Source organism: Pangasianodon hypophthalmus, chromosome 15 (assembly GCF_027358585.1).
Source record: "Pangasianodon hypophthalmus isolate fPanHyp1 chromosome 15, fPanHyp1.pri, whole genome shotgun sequence".
NCBI classification, from domain to species: Eukaryota; Metazoa; Chordata; class Actinopteri; order Siluriformes; family Pangasiidae; genus Pangasianodon; species Pangasianodon hypophthalmus.
Genome location: NC_069724.1, coordinates 17921521 through 17938951, shown reverse-complemented (window position 1 = coordinate 17938951; position 17431 = coordinate 17921521). Strand labels below are relative to the sequence as shown.

The 17431-nt window shown below is 38.2% G+C and overlaps 1 protein-coding gene across 1 annotated transcript in view; it reads left to right on the top strand.

The window, feature by feature from the left end:
* Window positions 1-17431, top strand: part of ntng2b (netrin g2b) — a 73677-nt gene that overhangs the window by 43855 nt on the left and 12391 nt on the right. Inside the window, exons 4-5 of the mRNA XM_026929321.3 lie at window positions 2154-2326; window positions 3556-3585. Of these exons, the coding sequence (XP_026785122.3) occupies window positions 2154-2326; window positions 3556-3585 (203 nt within the window). The remainder of the gene's footprint in view (window positions 1-2153; window positions 2327-3555; window positions 3586-17431) is intronic.

Genomic DNA, 17431 nt, shown 5'->3' with positions numbered 1-17431 from the left:
TGAGTGAAGCCCTAACTGGCCTTGAAATTCTGAACTGTGGCCAGACTATAGCCGAAAATATTGCGTCCAAAGCAGACATTCAGCCCTTTGTTCAGCACTAAGCTTTTAATTCTCACCTGACTATTAAAGCAAAACCCTGTCTGATCCACAAGGCTGAATAAAACACTCTTGGGCCCAGTCTAAAATAGGGCTGACCACTGAACAGGAGTTAATAATATTTTTTTGGGCAAAAGACCCTTGTTCCACTTGATACACAAAACAGGCTCTGAATCAGTGCATCTTGTTTATGCCATTATGTTATGCTTTATTTTGACGTTTTCATTATGTACTGATTGAATAAAAATCTTTTTCAGTAATTAAATTCATTAATTAAGTTAATTTTGAACGGGCATTATCAAGGTCACATATACTGTGTGTAGTCAACATGTGTAGTGAATAGGGAGCCATCTGGGATTATTCCTGTGTGAAGATGATGGCAGATATTTATGTGGTGCAGACTGAGCTAACAGTAAATAAAAGACTTTCTGTGATTTGCTTTTAAAAAATCCAATTATGGCATTTTGTCTATTGTTGCTGAATCATCCAAGAGAGAATCAAGCTGCACCTGAGAATGGCTTATTTTCCCCATTCCTAGTATGCAGGTCAGAGGTGAGAGGATATATGTGTGTGTGTGTGCGCGCACATCTGTGTATATATGTTAGTAAGGGGTTAAGAAGATGACAAAGTGTGTGTGTGATAGTGAAAAGTTAAAGAGATGATAATAATGTTTGTGTGTGTGTGTGCATATCTGTGTATATATGTTAGTAAGGGGTTAAGAAGATGACAAAGTGTGTGTGTTAGTGAAAAGTTAAAGAGATGATTATAATGTTTGTGTGTGTGTGCATATCTGTGTATATATGTTAGTAAGGGGTTAAGAAGATGACAAAGTGTGTGTATGTTAGTGAAAAGTTAAAGAGATGATAATAATGTGTGTGTGTGTGTGTGTGTGTGTGCATATCTGTGTATATATGTTAGTAAGGGGTTAAGAAGATGACAAAGTGTGCGTGTATGTTAGTGAAAGGTTAAAGAGATGATAATAACGTGTGTGTGTGTGTGTGCCAGATGGTCAGGGTCAGTTTTGCTGACCCAGCTGCCCTCTGTGCCCAATCAAGCTCGTGTTCTAATAACAGCAGGAGCCTGGCACTGCCCTCAGGAGAACCCTACAGTGCCCTACAGAGTACCCTACAGAGTGTCCAACAGAGTGCACTCCAGCGTTCCACACCTTCCACACAGACAGAAGTTATTATTAGAACACAGAGAAGGAGACAAATTAGAGCAAAGAGCAAAGATTATATATCACTGTATTATATTTCTGAAATATCATCGTGACCATAAATAAATGCTTTAATGGAAAATACAGTTTCAGGTTTATGACAATTATATAGACAGACAAATAGACAGAGAGAAAGAGAAGGATGAAGGTTGGTCAGAGGTGCAGGACTACAGTGTGAATATTTGATGCTGATAGATGTGTGGTCACTTTTGTAGAGCAAACCAGAATGTAACAGAGCAGAATACACACACACACACACACACACACACAACTGCTCAGGTGGAAAGGGCTCATTTAAAATCAAACCTACTTGGTCTTACATGGAGCCTTATTTTTTTTGTATAGCATAACCAATTGACAGCTGCACACCTGAGCTCTCTCTCACTCACTCTCTCTCCCTTGCTCTCTCTCTCTCTCACACACACACACACACAAACACACACACACACACACACGTCATGTGTATTTCTGAATTCCATCAGGCGTGCTTCAGTGGGATTGGAGTGTGAGATGCAACTTTGAAAATATTTATGTATTTATAGGTTTCCAAATTAAATCATTGCTACCAGCTCACACACTTAACCTTTCTGCCCTTGCTATTGTGTGTGTGTGTTTGTGTGTGAGTGAGTGAGAGAGAGAGACAGACAGAGAGAGAGAGAGAGAAGAGTGTTTTAGAGGAGCCATTAGGAGTTGGCAGGAAGGATCTCGCTGTGTAATAATGTGTGTGTAAAGACAGCAACCCATAGAGGCTGCTCAGCATACACACACACTTCCAGGTATAAAAATGTATTGTGCATACGTGGCACTCACGTCTGATTTTTCTCTCTGTGTTTCTCTGCAGGTGTAAGTGTAACCTGCATGCATCACAGTGTGTGTTGGTGGACGGGAATCTGCAGTGTGTGTGTGAGCACAACACCACAGGTCAGGACTGCCAGCGCTGCAGAAAAGGCTTCAAAGCCAAAATCTGGAAAGCAGGATCATACCTGCCAACTCCTATTGGCACACCTAACACATGTGAGGAACACACACTCACACAAATATTCGCTTTATTCCTGCTGAAATCAGTTTTATTATTTGTACTTTTTTTATATTTTTAAAAATAAGCTTTTTAAATTTAATTTGAGCATTTTACTTCAGTATTATTTCAGGTACAGATAAACCGTTTCTTCTACAACAACAAAAAGAGATACACAGACACAAACACGGAAATATAATTCAGACATTAACAGATACAGGAGCAGTATTCATTTTAAATGATTAGCTTTCCCTACACATAATTTCCATTTTCACCAACATTCAAACGTTAGTATTAACAAGCCAATCAAACCATTGTTACTGTAATAAAATGTTAATTACTCTATGTATTTATTATCAGATTAAATTATTTATTATTAAACAAGAACAAAACAAACGACATTACGACCTTGAACTGAGATTACAAGCCGAGAATCACACACAGGCTAGAGGCAATAATAGTTTACATGTGACAAAATCTTGACACTGAACACAAAGAAACCAGAACTTCAATAGTGATACTAATGAATCAAACACAAAACAGGAGTGAGTAATCTGAGACATGTGACTAGGTCATGTGATATGCTATGGCTGATGGGTAATGTAGTCTATATTTCTGAGGCATATAGATAAAGAGATTAAGAGATTAAATTTTGTGTTATGTGTCTTACTCCAAAAACATTCAACACACACACACACATCCAGCAAACTTGACACACACACTCACACACACACATACAGCAAACTTGATATACACAGTCCCTCTCACTCCCACACACTTCACACACACACACATCCAGCAAACTTGAAACACACACTCTCTCTCACTCCCACACACTTCATGCGCGCACACACACACACACACACACACACACACACACATACAGCAAACTTGATATACACAGTCCCTCTCGCTCCCACACACTTCACACACACACACATCCAGCAAACTTGAAACACACACTCCCTCTCACTCCCACACACTTGACACACACACACACGTGCATGCAAGAGCTGCAGTGCCTTTTAGCTTGCACAGATCTATCTGTTCAAGGCATGATTAAGACCGTTGGTAGGGTGGCCCAATTCCCAGTGAGCGCGCACACACACACACACACACACACACACACACACAAACTGAGCTTGTGCTATCCTGAATAACTAATAATAGAGTTGTGGTGTAAATTCAGTAAATCTCTCTGTGTTTCTTCCTCTTTTTCCTCTCTTAGGTGCTCAGGCTGGTACTTCCTCTGGGTCCAGTAAGTAAAGCTGTTCTTTAGCTTAGACTGGACTTTCCCAGCTTCATTCCTCCGTCTCGTTCTTTCCCTCACTACCTCACTTTCTCTTTTTACTTGTTGTTCAATGTTTTTTTCCTCTGTTCTCATTGCTTCATTTTTAATAGGCCATCTGTCTCATGTATTTCATCAGCAGCAGCTCAGGAGCATAGACTGCAGTTCAGAGAGCGTGAGTGAGAAAGAGAGTGAGACAGGGTTAAAAGACAGACACTTAGGGCAAGAGAACTGTGTGGGAAGTGCGGGAGAGAGAAAGGAAGCGGATGGGAGGATGGGGTCGATCCCAGAGGAGTGAAACAGAAGGAGAGTGATTAGCGATTCTCTCCGAGGACACGCCCTCAGTCTCTCTCGCTCTCTCTCTCACACACACACACACACACATACACACGGACACACAGCTGGGGAGGGTGTTCCTGTGGGATGTAATCAAGCTTCACATCATGACTTTAGCACTGAAATAAACCAATTGTAGAACTTTAAGAGAGTTCCAAAAGGTTCACAGATCATTATGCTTTGATATTGATTTGCATTTTAAATAAAGGATAAAAGATTCTTTCCATAATCTAAAAAAAATAACATCTCTCAAATGATGCAACTCCACAAGTGCTACAGAGGAGGCTACTATGGCAAACACCGTGACAATGGTTACCATGACTACCACCTCCAATACCACACCCACTGTACCTGTAATAGGCACAATGGCTGAACTAAATTACAGTGTAGATACACTAGATGAATGAATCTGTGTGTGGGTGTGTGTGTGTAAATGAGTTATATCCTTTGTGTCCTGGAAGAAGTTCTTAGACCAGCTAAGGAAATTGAAGAAAATTGCTCTGGGAATATTTGAGAGGGCCTGTAAAAGTGTAAAGTGTGGATGTGGATGTTAAGGAAGGGATTGTACACGACGGACTTTGCTGCTACACAAAAATACTCCATGGTGGGCTGGTGTGATGTGGGGTGGACATTACCACTCTGACGTGAATTATTTTTTGTATAACAGCACGGTCTAAAGTGTGTTATTCCACTTATACCACAGCAATTCATCAACAGTTACAAATTTTAATTTATTAAAGAATGACACGTCACACTTTTTAGCTGTTTTTTTAGTTAGCACTTACGTTAAAGCAGCTATAAACAATCATTCTCTCTCTATACGTTAATGAGACAAAAGAAAACACAGCTTGTCGTGTTACCAAAAAGTCCTCCGTCCTGAAAATTCTCTCATGGCGGGAAACTGTTACTGACTGTTACAAAGCACTGACACTGGAGACTCCTTCAATAAATGTTACATATCTCCCATCAGATAGCTCCACCATATTAACAATTATATATTTTTCTTTGTTAAATAACATGTTTTTTAATGCATTTATGATTAGGCTTAGATTTTATGAATGGCCGTTACTATAGGAACGATAACTTATTAGTTAATATACGTTAATATAAACCTATCGTGTATGTTCCCGCTGAACCTACTGTCAGAGCTGTACTGTTATAGAAAAATAAAAACCGTGCTGCAGAAGAAGCCTTTTTAATTGGGGAAAACTAATGAAATTCTTTTTAACAATGTTTTTTTAGGGCTTAGACATCAGTAATGAGGCACTAAAAGAGAGTCAAACCCACCAAATCAATACTCCGTTGTTCATTTTGACATAAGCACACAATACAAATATTTATACAAGAATACACTCCAGTGTTATAAGCAGTGAAGCTTAGTTTAGCTACATTTTCAATACATTTTGAATAAAGTAGCTGAATGCAATAAATGATTTCATCAGTAGTGCAAGGACAAGGTGATGATGAACACTACATCAATTAATTTTTTTAATGCATACAATATGCATTGCTAGTTCAGTTGTTTGATATGAAACAAATGAACTAATAGTTTCTAACAGTCGGCTCTCCCTGACACTGAGCTGTGTCAAAAAGCAAAAAAAAAATTCTGTATACTATGAAATTTTCATACAGTTAAAGTAGCTTGCCCAACACTGATTCACACTAATGCACAGAATTATGCACAGAATAATGTCAACTAATTTTACCCTGGGAGCATCACATTTTGACAAAGCTATCAAATGCATTAAGGGTGTGTAACTGTCCTGCTTTAAAGCTCTTGCCTGACACAACACTTAACGTTTGCATCATGACACTTCCAAGGTATGTAAACATGGTATCAGGATCTCTCTCTTACACACACACACACACACACACACACACACACACACACACACACACACATGTAATGGTTTGTCCAAGCCAGCTGATATGGAAGTTAAATCAAACGCAGATCAGAGCCTTCTGGAGAAAGAAAGAAATAAAACATTGTGAATAAACATGGTGTTTATCAGTGGCAATACTGTAATACTGTATACTGAATAGTGGAATAATGGAATAAATGTGTGTGTGTGCGTGTGTGTGAGTGAGTGAGTGAATTTAAACCCATAAATCATCCTCTTCCTTTTTCCCTAAGGTCTTAAGCCGGGTTTCTCAGTTCCAGTCCTCAGCCCCACTGCACTGCACAGTTTTTAGCTCTTCTTGCTCCCAGCACACCTGCTCCAGCTCAGCAGCTAATGATCACCAGCCCTGTGTGAGTGCCAGCAGGTGTGTGTGAGCAGCAAAAGCTCAAAACTGTGCAGTGCAGTGAGTTCCACATGACCGGAGTTCAGAATACCTGAGTTCAGAAAGGTCTAAATGTCTATGGTTTTGTTCTACACCAAACACACACCATGTGCACTGCATAGCAGAGATCCAGGATGCGCACATGCTGATGTGTTGTGTTGTGACTAATGAGCTGAGCATACATAGCGTGTATATTAGTGTGTGAAGGACATGCCTTCTAACACACCTCTAATAGTGTATACTGTATCTAAACTACTGCTGTTCCTTTTTACTCAAACACAGATACTGATAATGCAACTCTGGACTTCACCAAAGGTGGGACAAGTTTGACCTTTAGAGGCTCCTCTAGTGCTGTAGCAAAGCTGTAGAAACACTTGGCCTTGCAAGTAATTAATATAAGAAAAAAAGATTTCTATTTTTTAATAGTAATCCAGCAAGGTAATATCATTCTTAACCATTCCCTTGTACACATTTGCAGTTGTAATAGATTTCAAGAGAGGTAGACATTTGCTGAGTAAGATTTCTTGTAAACTGTAAAACAATATACATACACTGCAAGACCTAGAAGCTGGAAATACACTTACTGACCACTTTATTAGGAATACCATGCTAATACTGGGAAGGAAGGTTTGCTCTTAGAACATCCTCAGTACTTTATGGCATGGATTCCTTTGAGATTCTGGCCATGATGATATGATTGCATCACATAATTGCTGCAGATTTGTCAGCTGCACATTCATGCTGCTTTTACCACATCCCAATGGTGCACTATTGGATCAGGTGACTGGGGAAGCCACTGAAGAACACTGAATTCATTGTTGTGTTTTTGAAACCAGTTTGAGACAGCATGTACTTTGTGACATAGTGCATTATCATGCTGGAACTAGCCATTATAAGATGGGTAAATTGTAGCCATAAAGGGATGCACATGGTCAGCAGCAATACTCAGAGAGGCTGTGGCACTTTGTCGATGCTCAGTTGGTTTTAAACGGCCCAGGATGTGCCAAGAACGCATTCCCCACACCGTTACAGCACCTCCACCAGCCTGAAATATTGACCCAAGGCACACTGTTTTTCATGCTATTGATGGCAAATTCTGACCCTACCTTCTGCGTGTAGCAGCAGAAATCTCAATTCATCAGACTAGCTGACATTTTCCAATCTTAAACTGTCCAGTGTCAGTGAGCCTGTGATCACTGCAGCCTCCGATTCCTGTTCCTGGCTGACAGGAGTGGAACCTGAAGTGGTCTTCTGCTGTTGTAGCCAGTCAGCCTCAAGGTTTGACATGTTGTGCATTCTGAGATGCTTTTTTATGAGTTACTGTAGCCTTCCTTGAACCAGTCTTGCCATTCTCCTCTGACCTCACTCATCAGCAAGATGTTTCTGCCGAGATCAGCAGTTTCTGAAATACTCAAACCAGCCTGTCTGGTACCAACAACCAAGTCCCTGAGATCACAGTTTTGATGTGAACATTAACTGGAGCTGTATCAACATGATTTTATGCATTTTGCTGCTAGCACATGATTGGTTGTTTTTAATAATTGCATGAACAGTTGTCCCTAATAAAGTGGCTGGTGTGTGTATATTAGTAAGCACATAGTGTAGTAGTGTACCATACTGTACCATACTGTACTGTTAAGATTAGGAATGGGTGGTATAACAATAATACCACACTAATACAACCTTTTCTGTTCCACATTGATGTTAATGTAATAAATTGTCACCATTTATATTTTAATGACAGGGCCTCACATTGACTGTTCAGAGAATGTTATGTTTTCTGTTTGGCCTAAATGTCAGAGCGAGGCCTCATGGATTCATGGACAGCTTCATGTTGAACTGAAAAGAATAGAAAAGAAAATGTTGAGCACTATTTATGTGCCTGTGACATCCACAGAGGAGCAAACAACAGGGATTTCTGTTTATTGTTGCTAGCCTGTTATCCTTGGAGAGGAAAACCTGCTTACATAGTGAAAAACAAATCAAACCCTCTTATACCAGGGGAAGTGTTTTACAACAGCAAAGAGGTGGATACTCCTCTGTAGTTGAGAACATCAATTTCCATGCAAATGTGCCTTAATTTCATAGCACTAAATGTATAAGAATCCCCCCAAACACACATATCCTGTGTCATATCCTACCTTTTTAAGAGTCTTCTCCCTAAAAGCATACAAGTTTTTTAGCATCTCACTGCTAAGGTAGTAAATATATCCTGTAATAAAATAAAATCATATCTGAAATAAGCATAGAAGCTCAGATAAAAGTGACGCAAAAGGCTGCATTATTGAAAGACAATGTCTAACATTGTCTAACATTAACACTGACATCTAACATTGTTCCATCGTTAATTTAAGTAAGAAAGATTTTTATTGATGAAAAGCAGTACTTAGTTTAATTTAGACAATAGACAGAGCTAGCTGCTAGTAATTAGCACAGATAAGAGCTTAGTACTAACATTTCTACCACAGGCATATTTTCAGGAATTCATGAACTCAGGCATGTTTCCAGGAACCTTAGGTATATTTACACCAGGGGAACCTGGGCCTTTTTTAGTTCCTGAACTTTTTTGTTTCTACTTTATAGTAGATATTTTTCTCTCGATCAGGAAGTACTGAAGTGGAGCTAGCCAAAAAGAATGGGCTGTCAATTTGCAGGAATCACACACCTGCTAACAAGAGACGGTTGTGTACATCAGACGTGGTGTGGCATGACCAGGAAAAGCGGATTGTCTCAGCAATGCTTTTGTTGTGGGATGGCATAAATGGTGCTGGAGTGGCAATCAGCAAAACTAGATTCAGAGTATAGTGCAGGTGATCGCTGTAGCCCCATCTATCTGGTTTATATATACTGACATAAATGGTAACATCGAAACACTCAGCCTCAGTGTGGCGATAATACAAAACAGGAACTCATCCAAGAACTGTGCAGTTTTCCCTCAGGAGAGTTCCAGTACCTATATTCTGGAGTGTGCCTAGAGAGTGTGTCCAAAATGTATTAAATGTTTCCTACACTGTCAAGAATTGGAAGCACAGAGTCCCATCTGACTGATTTTTTTTTTAAAAGCAGCACACGTTTATTCCTTGGTATATGTATCCCATTATCATGTGCATCGGTTCTGATGCAGCTTACATCAGAAAACACCTGCAAAATGGATCAGTTTCTTTTCTTAAGTAAGAAATAAAATATGACGGCGCGTGCTGTTATAGGGAAATAATCAACAGCAGGGTGGTCTGTTGCGACCTGATGTGATGTTACCAACCCAAAGTTGATTTCTGATTGACATATCATAAATTTGATTTTTAAAAAAGTGCAGCTTGACATGTTACTGAGCAACCACAAAACTTAAACGAGCATTTTTACCTTTGACTGTTACAAAGCGCTGACACTAGAGACTCCTTCCATAAATGTTAAATAAATATCTCTAAGCTCCACCGTATAACCATTTACACATATGTTTTTTTGTTCAATAGCATGTTTTATTGACATATTTAATTTGTTCATTAATAGGCTTAGATTATGTGGAGCAAGTCTCTGTGAATTTGCTGTCACTATAGAAATGATAGTGTATTAGAACAAGCACGGGATCAACCTGGGATTTGCCTTGTAGCCGGAACTACTACCAGAGCTGCTGTTTTAGAAAATTAATCAACAACTTCTGGCCAATCAGATTCAATAATTCAACAGCGCTGTGCCATAAAATTATTGTTTTAACTTAAGTAGTAGTTTGATTTCTGATGCAGCTTTTCTACAAAGTATTCCAATGAGCCTAACAGACTTTTGGGGTTAACAAACACTAGTGTATGTACATAAATGTCCTAGCAAAGTGGTGACACACTGCTGCATTTGAAGTGTATCTCAAACCACTGCTTTAAAACAACCTTCATAGTTATCGAATTGCTGCCTTCTAAGCCAGCAGCATAGTCAGCAAGACACCAAAACAGCTGACTTCTGTTTTAGTCACACCAACAGAGTGATGCCAGTTGTCCTCTGCAGAGAACTGTGGGTAGCCTCGTGCAATGAGGAATATTAGTGCACACTTACGTAGCTAATTGGTTAAAGAGCATCCGCATATTGAATGAAGCTGGGAGAGCTGGGATTTCTCATTTATGAAAGTGCACAGAAGCATATAAACACTGCATAATCACAAACAGCACACACACACACACAGAGAATGAAAAACACTGATAAATGGGTAGTTCACAGAGCCAAATGAATCAAACTTAATGTGGTGTAAGGTGGGCAGGCTAAAGAGGAGGGATGATGGAGGGAAATGAAAAATGGAGGATGGGAGAAGCAAGATAGAGCTTCACAAATCCTGACAGGTAATACAAGTGTGTGTGTGTGCGTGGTAAACGGAAGGTTGTGAGCTAAATGCTGACACTGATGTGCTGTACCAGACATAGGAAATGAAAGACTTCCTGATTTGTCCAGTTTTAATTTCTCTATAATTATCAATAAAGATTTCATTGCTTTACCAATAATCATATTATCTGTATTTTAGCCTGTAGTAGTGACTGTGAGAGCTAAATAGCATTCATTAGGACCTGCTTTTGGACTCGAGCGCAAACATGCATACATGCTTAATTTGCTATTTGTAGTGCAGGTGCTGGTCCTGAATAATAACTAGTGTTCAGTGTGTATAAGGGGGAATTGAAGAAGCAAATACTATTCTGTAAAGCTGTTGGAATGCATTGCATTTTTCTAATATTCATAATATTTATGTATTTTAATGCAAAAAAATCCACATTTGAATATTTTATGAGCCAATGTTCTAGTTTTAGTCGCTTAACATAATTCTGTCAGCACATGCACTTCCTGAATTTCTTAGCAAAATGACTCATGAGTTGCTTGAATAATTAAATATTTAAAAATTCAAAAAGTATGCATCATATATTGTACGTAATATTACTAGTTAGTAGTTAATCATTTCCATTTCCAATATGCACTCAACATTTCAAATGTTGAAACTGTCTTCTCATGATATCTCATGATATGAACTTATAGCGTTTGTTCTTTCTGTGACTGTATAAAATTAAAGACTCTTTATGATTTGAATGCATGTAAACACTAAATATTTTATATAATTAAAATTTGAACTCAATTTAGAGAGAATCTGACAGCCCTGTCATTCTGTGGAAGTTAGACAAGTGTGAAAGGCCATGCTGTCAATAAGCATGTAAGAAACTAAATCTGTAATTGATATCTAAGTAGATTAATGCTGGTCCTGTTGGTCGCTGATATGCAGTACAAAATATGAATAATTGGTGACTTTCCAATTAGTCTGGAATTTCTCCCCTTTGAAAGTTAATTGGACAAATCTAATTTTGCATAAACCTTGTGTGTACAGCCTTTTCTGAGCAAGAAGGCCCATGGAGGCAAACTAGTGAGGGAATAATATTAGACTAGCAAATGCAGCCTACTGTGATAATTCTGTGCTTCATGACGTTTGTATGTTTAGGATGGAACCATCTCGAGTCTTCCCATCATCCCTTGCACCAAGGGTGTAGCAGGCTGCAGAGTTTAGACAGAAGGATATTATTCAGTTCTCAGATTGCTCTCATGAGTAAATTAAGAGTGGTTTTGTTTTGTCAGATTTTTATTAAAATTTTTTTTTTTAAAGATTTTTAAGTAATTTTTTAAATACTTTACACTGTATTCCCATGCTCGTGATTCTGAGCTTTATAAATACAGCTTGACTTGACTGTGGTAAAGGATTCTGGAAGTGAAAAAAGACAAATTTGAAGGATTATCAAAAGACAAAATGATCAGAAGAACCGAAAAGAGATGCTGAGAGAGCGATAAAAAGAGAAATAAAATGTTTATAAGGTTTTGCTGAGTCGGCAAGTGCTGTGGCTGAGAGGACAGAAATTGTTACAGAGTGTCACAGGAATAGGACTGGAAGAGTGCATTGTGGGAAATAAGTGTGTACTCTGCAGCTGATAAAAAAAAAATCCATTTTCAGCTCTCTTACCTATAAAAACCTATAAAAGCTTTATTAAAAAAAAGTGCAGTTATTTTGGTCAATGCTATCCCAAAGAAGAGACTGAACATCTGATATCAGATTTGATATTCAGATAAATTCATGCAGAACATATGTACTTGTACAATTAGAAAAAAAAATGTACATATGTACTTGTACAATTAGAAAAAAAAATGCATTAGTACATATACTGTACATCCATTCAAATGTAGTTTCCTACATTTGGCATATGTAAGCATATGTTTTTAATCAGTGTAGTTATTTATCATTTATAGCTGCCCTGATGACCACTAAGAGCTCTTGAGTATTAGGCACATTACTCTTTTTTATACACATCCTGATAAGCTAAAAATGTAAATGTAATAATAATATATTCTATTGAAACCAATTAATCTATGTTCGCTATTATCTCAGAAGCCCTGTCCACTTATAACACTGCAGATAGGGGAATTGAGAAGGGTCCAGCGTTCTCATAATTCAGCATATAGGTACTAGGTACATTGATAAACATTATTGTTTGCTATACAGAAATCCTTCTTCTATTTTAGTGCACTATTTACAAGAGTTCTATATAGTTTTAGATTAAACTATTTGTTTGTCTAATCTATAAACCATTTGTGAAAGCAGATCTTGAAAAAAACAATCCTAGATCAGCACTTTCATTTAATGAGAATCTTTTTTTTTTCCTATACACTATTTTCTCCCTATCTTCACATTTGTAATTAAGCACCCCAAAAAACCCAAATACCAGGAAAGAAAAAGACGAAAGAAAGCCTGAAGAAGGTACCAGTAAGATAGTCTAAGATAGAGTCTGATTTATTCAGTAAAATGGTGTGAAAATGTAATTTGGAAAATAGCTTGTTTGCTTGTAGTATAAAGATATTTCTTGGTGTTTAGGAGTGAAAGAGTGTATTGAGGAGAAATTAGTTTAGTAGTGAATAAGAGTGAATGTGAAATGAGTGAGAGTTTAGTTGTTGTTTACTGGTAGTTTGGTTGGTAAGGAAAGAATGTGTTGGTAAATTAGTATTTGTATGATACAATTCTGTGCTACTTTCTTTGTTGTGAATAGGTTTCGGTGTTGATGTTTGGTTTTGTGTTGTCAGATTTTGTTGTCATGTGGAATTTTGGTAGTGTTGTGCATCTCTCAGCCACCACAATTAACCACAGCTTAACAAATACAAAAATAAAATAGAAATGGAAGTTTTAGAAAATAACATACAACTTACAACATCTACAGTATGCGTTAGTAAGTATAGTGATGCAGTGCACAAAGAATATAATCTCAGTTGGCATTTTGCAAGCAAAAATGATAACTATATTAGCTGTCAAGTGAAATTTCCGAACTAGCTGCTAGTTTGCAGATTCTACACAATCTTTCACGCTTCTACAGCAACCATATTGTGTATATTAATTTGTTAAATAGCAACAAGCCACTTGTGGTGGAACTACTTTTTTGTGGTGGGAGAGATGACTGATATTAAAAAATAGATATCTGAAACAATTTTGTAACAAATTGTACTTTTCTTTTTACTTTGTAAACTGTAGTATGAAAGCAACAGAACACTTAAGGTCATGTGCTATCATGAATAACACACCCCTTCTTATATTCTGTTGCTTAATTAGTTGTAGTGTAGTCATATTACTTCTAGTTTGGTGCATAGTGAAAGCAACCGAACACTTTGGTAGTGTGTATCAGAGTGCACAGCTTAAGCAGATAATCCTAATTGTCTAGAAAACATGTTTGTGTTTGTTTGATGTATGAGACTGAGAGAATAAGGGTACCATCAGGATCCTTGTCATTATCATCATCTCTGCATTGCCTTTATGCCTCTCCCACATCACCTTCAGAGGATTCTGGAGCAAATGAGGTGCCTTTGGGAAAATATGGAGAGAAAGGATTAAAGGAAAGCAAGAGCATCAAAGTGAAAGAGAGTGACAGCAAGAAGAAAGGTATCAGTCAACTTTCTGTGTCAAAAAATAAACAGCATTACAGACAAAAAAAAACAGACTTCAAGTTGGCTTTTGCTACTAAGCATCTTATATGGCATTACAATATTTACAGATGTCTGTGAGTAAGTACATTTTCCCTCCTTTTATTAATACTGTGTTGCCATTACTAGTGCTCAGAGCAACATTTTAACAACACTTTAACACTTAATTCTTCAGTTACCATAATGTTTATCTCTTTAAAATAATGTGGCATAGCCAGGGCTGTCTCAAGTGGGGTGCAGGGCCCAAAGCGGGATTTTTATTGCTTGTGTGCAATATAATAAAGCTATAGTACCAAACATAACATGTTTGCATTGATGCCGTAAGATTTCCTGTCTGTAGGAATCCAGCAGAGTGAGTAAGTTAGTGCACTCCATCATTGTGCCAGTGATGCCACATAGCCCATTAAAATAACATAATATGGATGTCAATATTTAATACAGGCTTAAATGGAAAATGAAATTGGGGTATCTGGTATTGATATGGAAATATATGTGCCTCTCAAAGAAGTCTTGTTTTTTGTTACTGTAAATATTGTTACTGGAATACTTTTTAATCTTTTAAATGAAAAGCTCAGAAAAATGCCAGTACAAGCATGGACATGAATAGGAATATATAACTAAGCTTGAGGACCCCTGACAGGACATATAGTTCCCCTAATATTCCTATAACATTTAATCGTATGTAAGTTGAAGCCAAAGAAGTCCAATTAAATGAGATTTAAATTAGATAATCCAAATCAAATACACTTCACATACAGAAGAGCAACCTAATCAGGAGGTGACCACTGATATTGCTGTTGTTTCTTTCTATCTGACAATAGCACACTAATAATAATGTTCTTAATAGCATAATAATTTCTCATAATTTCTCATATGGAGTGACAGATTTGCCAGATTTTTTCCATAGAGAAATTAAGACATACATACCTTCTTCACTGTTTGCCATAGCCTCTACCAATGGTCTGGACTATTGTGAGTTGTCAGATCTTTTGCATTTGTCATGAGGAATTTCACCTCAACATCCATTTCACTGTCAATGTTTGTTGCTATAATTTTAGCTGATGCATAATAAATATGGGTTTGGGACAACACCCCAGTCGCCCACCCATTGAGACGGCCCAAGACATAGCAAAGTTTTTCTTTGTTTATATTAAACATTTTAATCTTAAATCCAATCTGGACTTAATTTAGTAGAGGCCAGTTCTACTAAAACATTATAACATGAACATTTGGAAACTGAAATCCAAATTCCCACCATCAGACCATAAAAGAAAAGAAGGAGAGGATTATTTTGGTGAGAAAGAAGAAATGGAGGAAGAAGAAGAGGGGGAAAGAGAGACAAGAGAGAGAAACCTGTCAGAAAAACATGAGGAAGAAAAGGAGAAAGAAAATGGGCATGGAAGAGAAAGGTCTTATGAAAAAGAGCATGGGAGCAGACATCACTATGAAAGTGAGGAAGAGAATGAACAACAGAGAGAGCATGAGAAAAAAGGGTTTCCTGGAGAAGAACATTGGGGAAGACATCACTCTGAAGGTGAGGAAGAAAGTGAGAGGCCCTCTGAGAAAGAGCATGGGAAAAGACATCACACTGAAGGAAAGGGTGAAAGAGAAAGAACTTCTGAAAACGAACATGAGAGAAGAGATTATTCTGGAAGTGAGAAAGAAACAGAGAGGCTCTCTGATAAAGAGCATGGGAGAGGACATCACTCTAAAGTAGTGGAAGAAAGAGAAAAACCCTATGAAAAAGATAATGGGAAAAGACATTACTTTGAAACAGAGGAAGAAAGGAAGAAACTCTCTGAAAAAGAGCATGGGAGTGGACATTATTCTCAAAGAAATAACGAGATGAAGGGACCCTTCAAAAAAGTGCACAGGTGGGGACATCACTCTGAAGAAGAAGAAATGATAGAGAGGTCAAATGAAAAAGAACATGGGGGAAATCATCATACAGAAAGTGAGGAACAAAGAGAGAGACCTTCTGTAAAAGAGCATGGGGGAAGCCGTCACTCTGAAATAAAGGATGAGAAGAACAGAACCTCTGAAAAAGAACATGGCAGAAGAGATCACTCTGAAAGGGAGGACGAAAGACAGAGGTCAACTGACAGAGAACATGCTAGAAAACATTACTCTAAAGGAGACGAAGAAAGAGAGAAACCATCTGAAGTAGAGCCTGGTGGAAGACATCAACCTGAATATGAACAAATGAGGGAGAGCTCAACTGAAAACATGCATGGGAGAAGACATCACTCTGAAAGAGATGAGACGACAAGGCCCTCTGAAAAAGACCACTGGAGTGAAGAGGGAGAAAGAGATCGGTCTTTTGAAAAACAGCATGGAAGAAGACATCACTCTGAAAGAAATGAAGAAAGAGAGATACCCTCTGAAAGAGAGCACAGGGGAAGACATCACACTGAAGGAGAAGACAAGACAAGAAGGTCCTCTGAAAAAGGCCATGGAGAAAGATATCATTCTGAAGAAGAGGAAGAAAGAGAAAGGCCCTCTGAAAAAGAGCATGGGAGAAGACATCACTTTGAAGGAGAGGAAGAAAGAGAGAGATCCTCTGAAAAAGAGCACAGGAGAAGACATCACTCTGAAGAAGAGGAACAACAAGAGATATCCTCTGAAAAAGAGCACAACAGTAGATATCCCTCAGAGCACTGGGGAAGACATTACTCTAAAGGAGAGGAAGACCAAGACAGACATTCTGATAAAGACCACTGGAGAGGACATCACTCTGAAGAAGAGAAAGAAAAAGAGATACCATCTGAAAAAGACCACTGGGGAAGACATCACTCTGAGGGTGAAGAAACAAGTGAGATGTACACTAAAAGAGAACATGGGAGACATCACTCAGAAGAAGAAGAAGAAAGCCTGTTTAAAAAAGAGCATGGGGGAGGACATCACTCTGAAGTAGAAAGAAAAAGACAGAGACTTTCTGAAAAAGACCATGGGGGAAGACATCACTTTGAAGAAGAGGAAGAAAGAGAGAGACCCTCTGAAAAAGTGCACGGGAGAAGATATCACTCTGAAGGAGAAGACACGACACAGAGGTCCTCTGAAAAAGAGCATGGGGGAAGACAACACTCTGAAGAAGAGGAAGAAAGAGAGAGACCCTCTGAAAAAGACCAGTTGAGAAGACATCACTCTGAAGGAGAAGACATGACACAGAGGTTCTCTGAAAAAGACAATGAGGGAAGACATCACTCTGAAGAAGAGGAAGAACAAG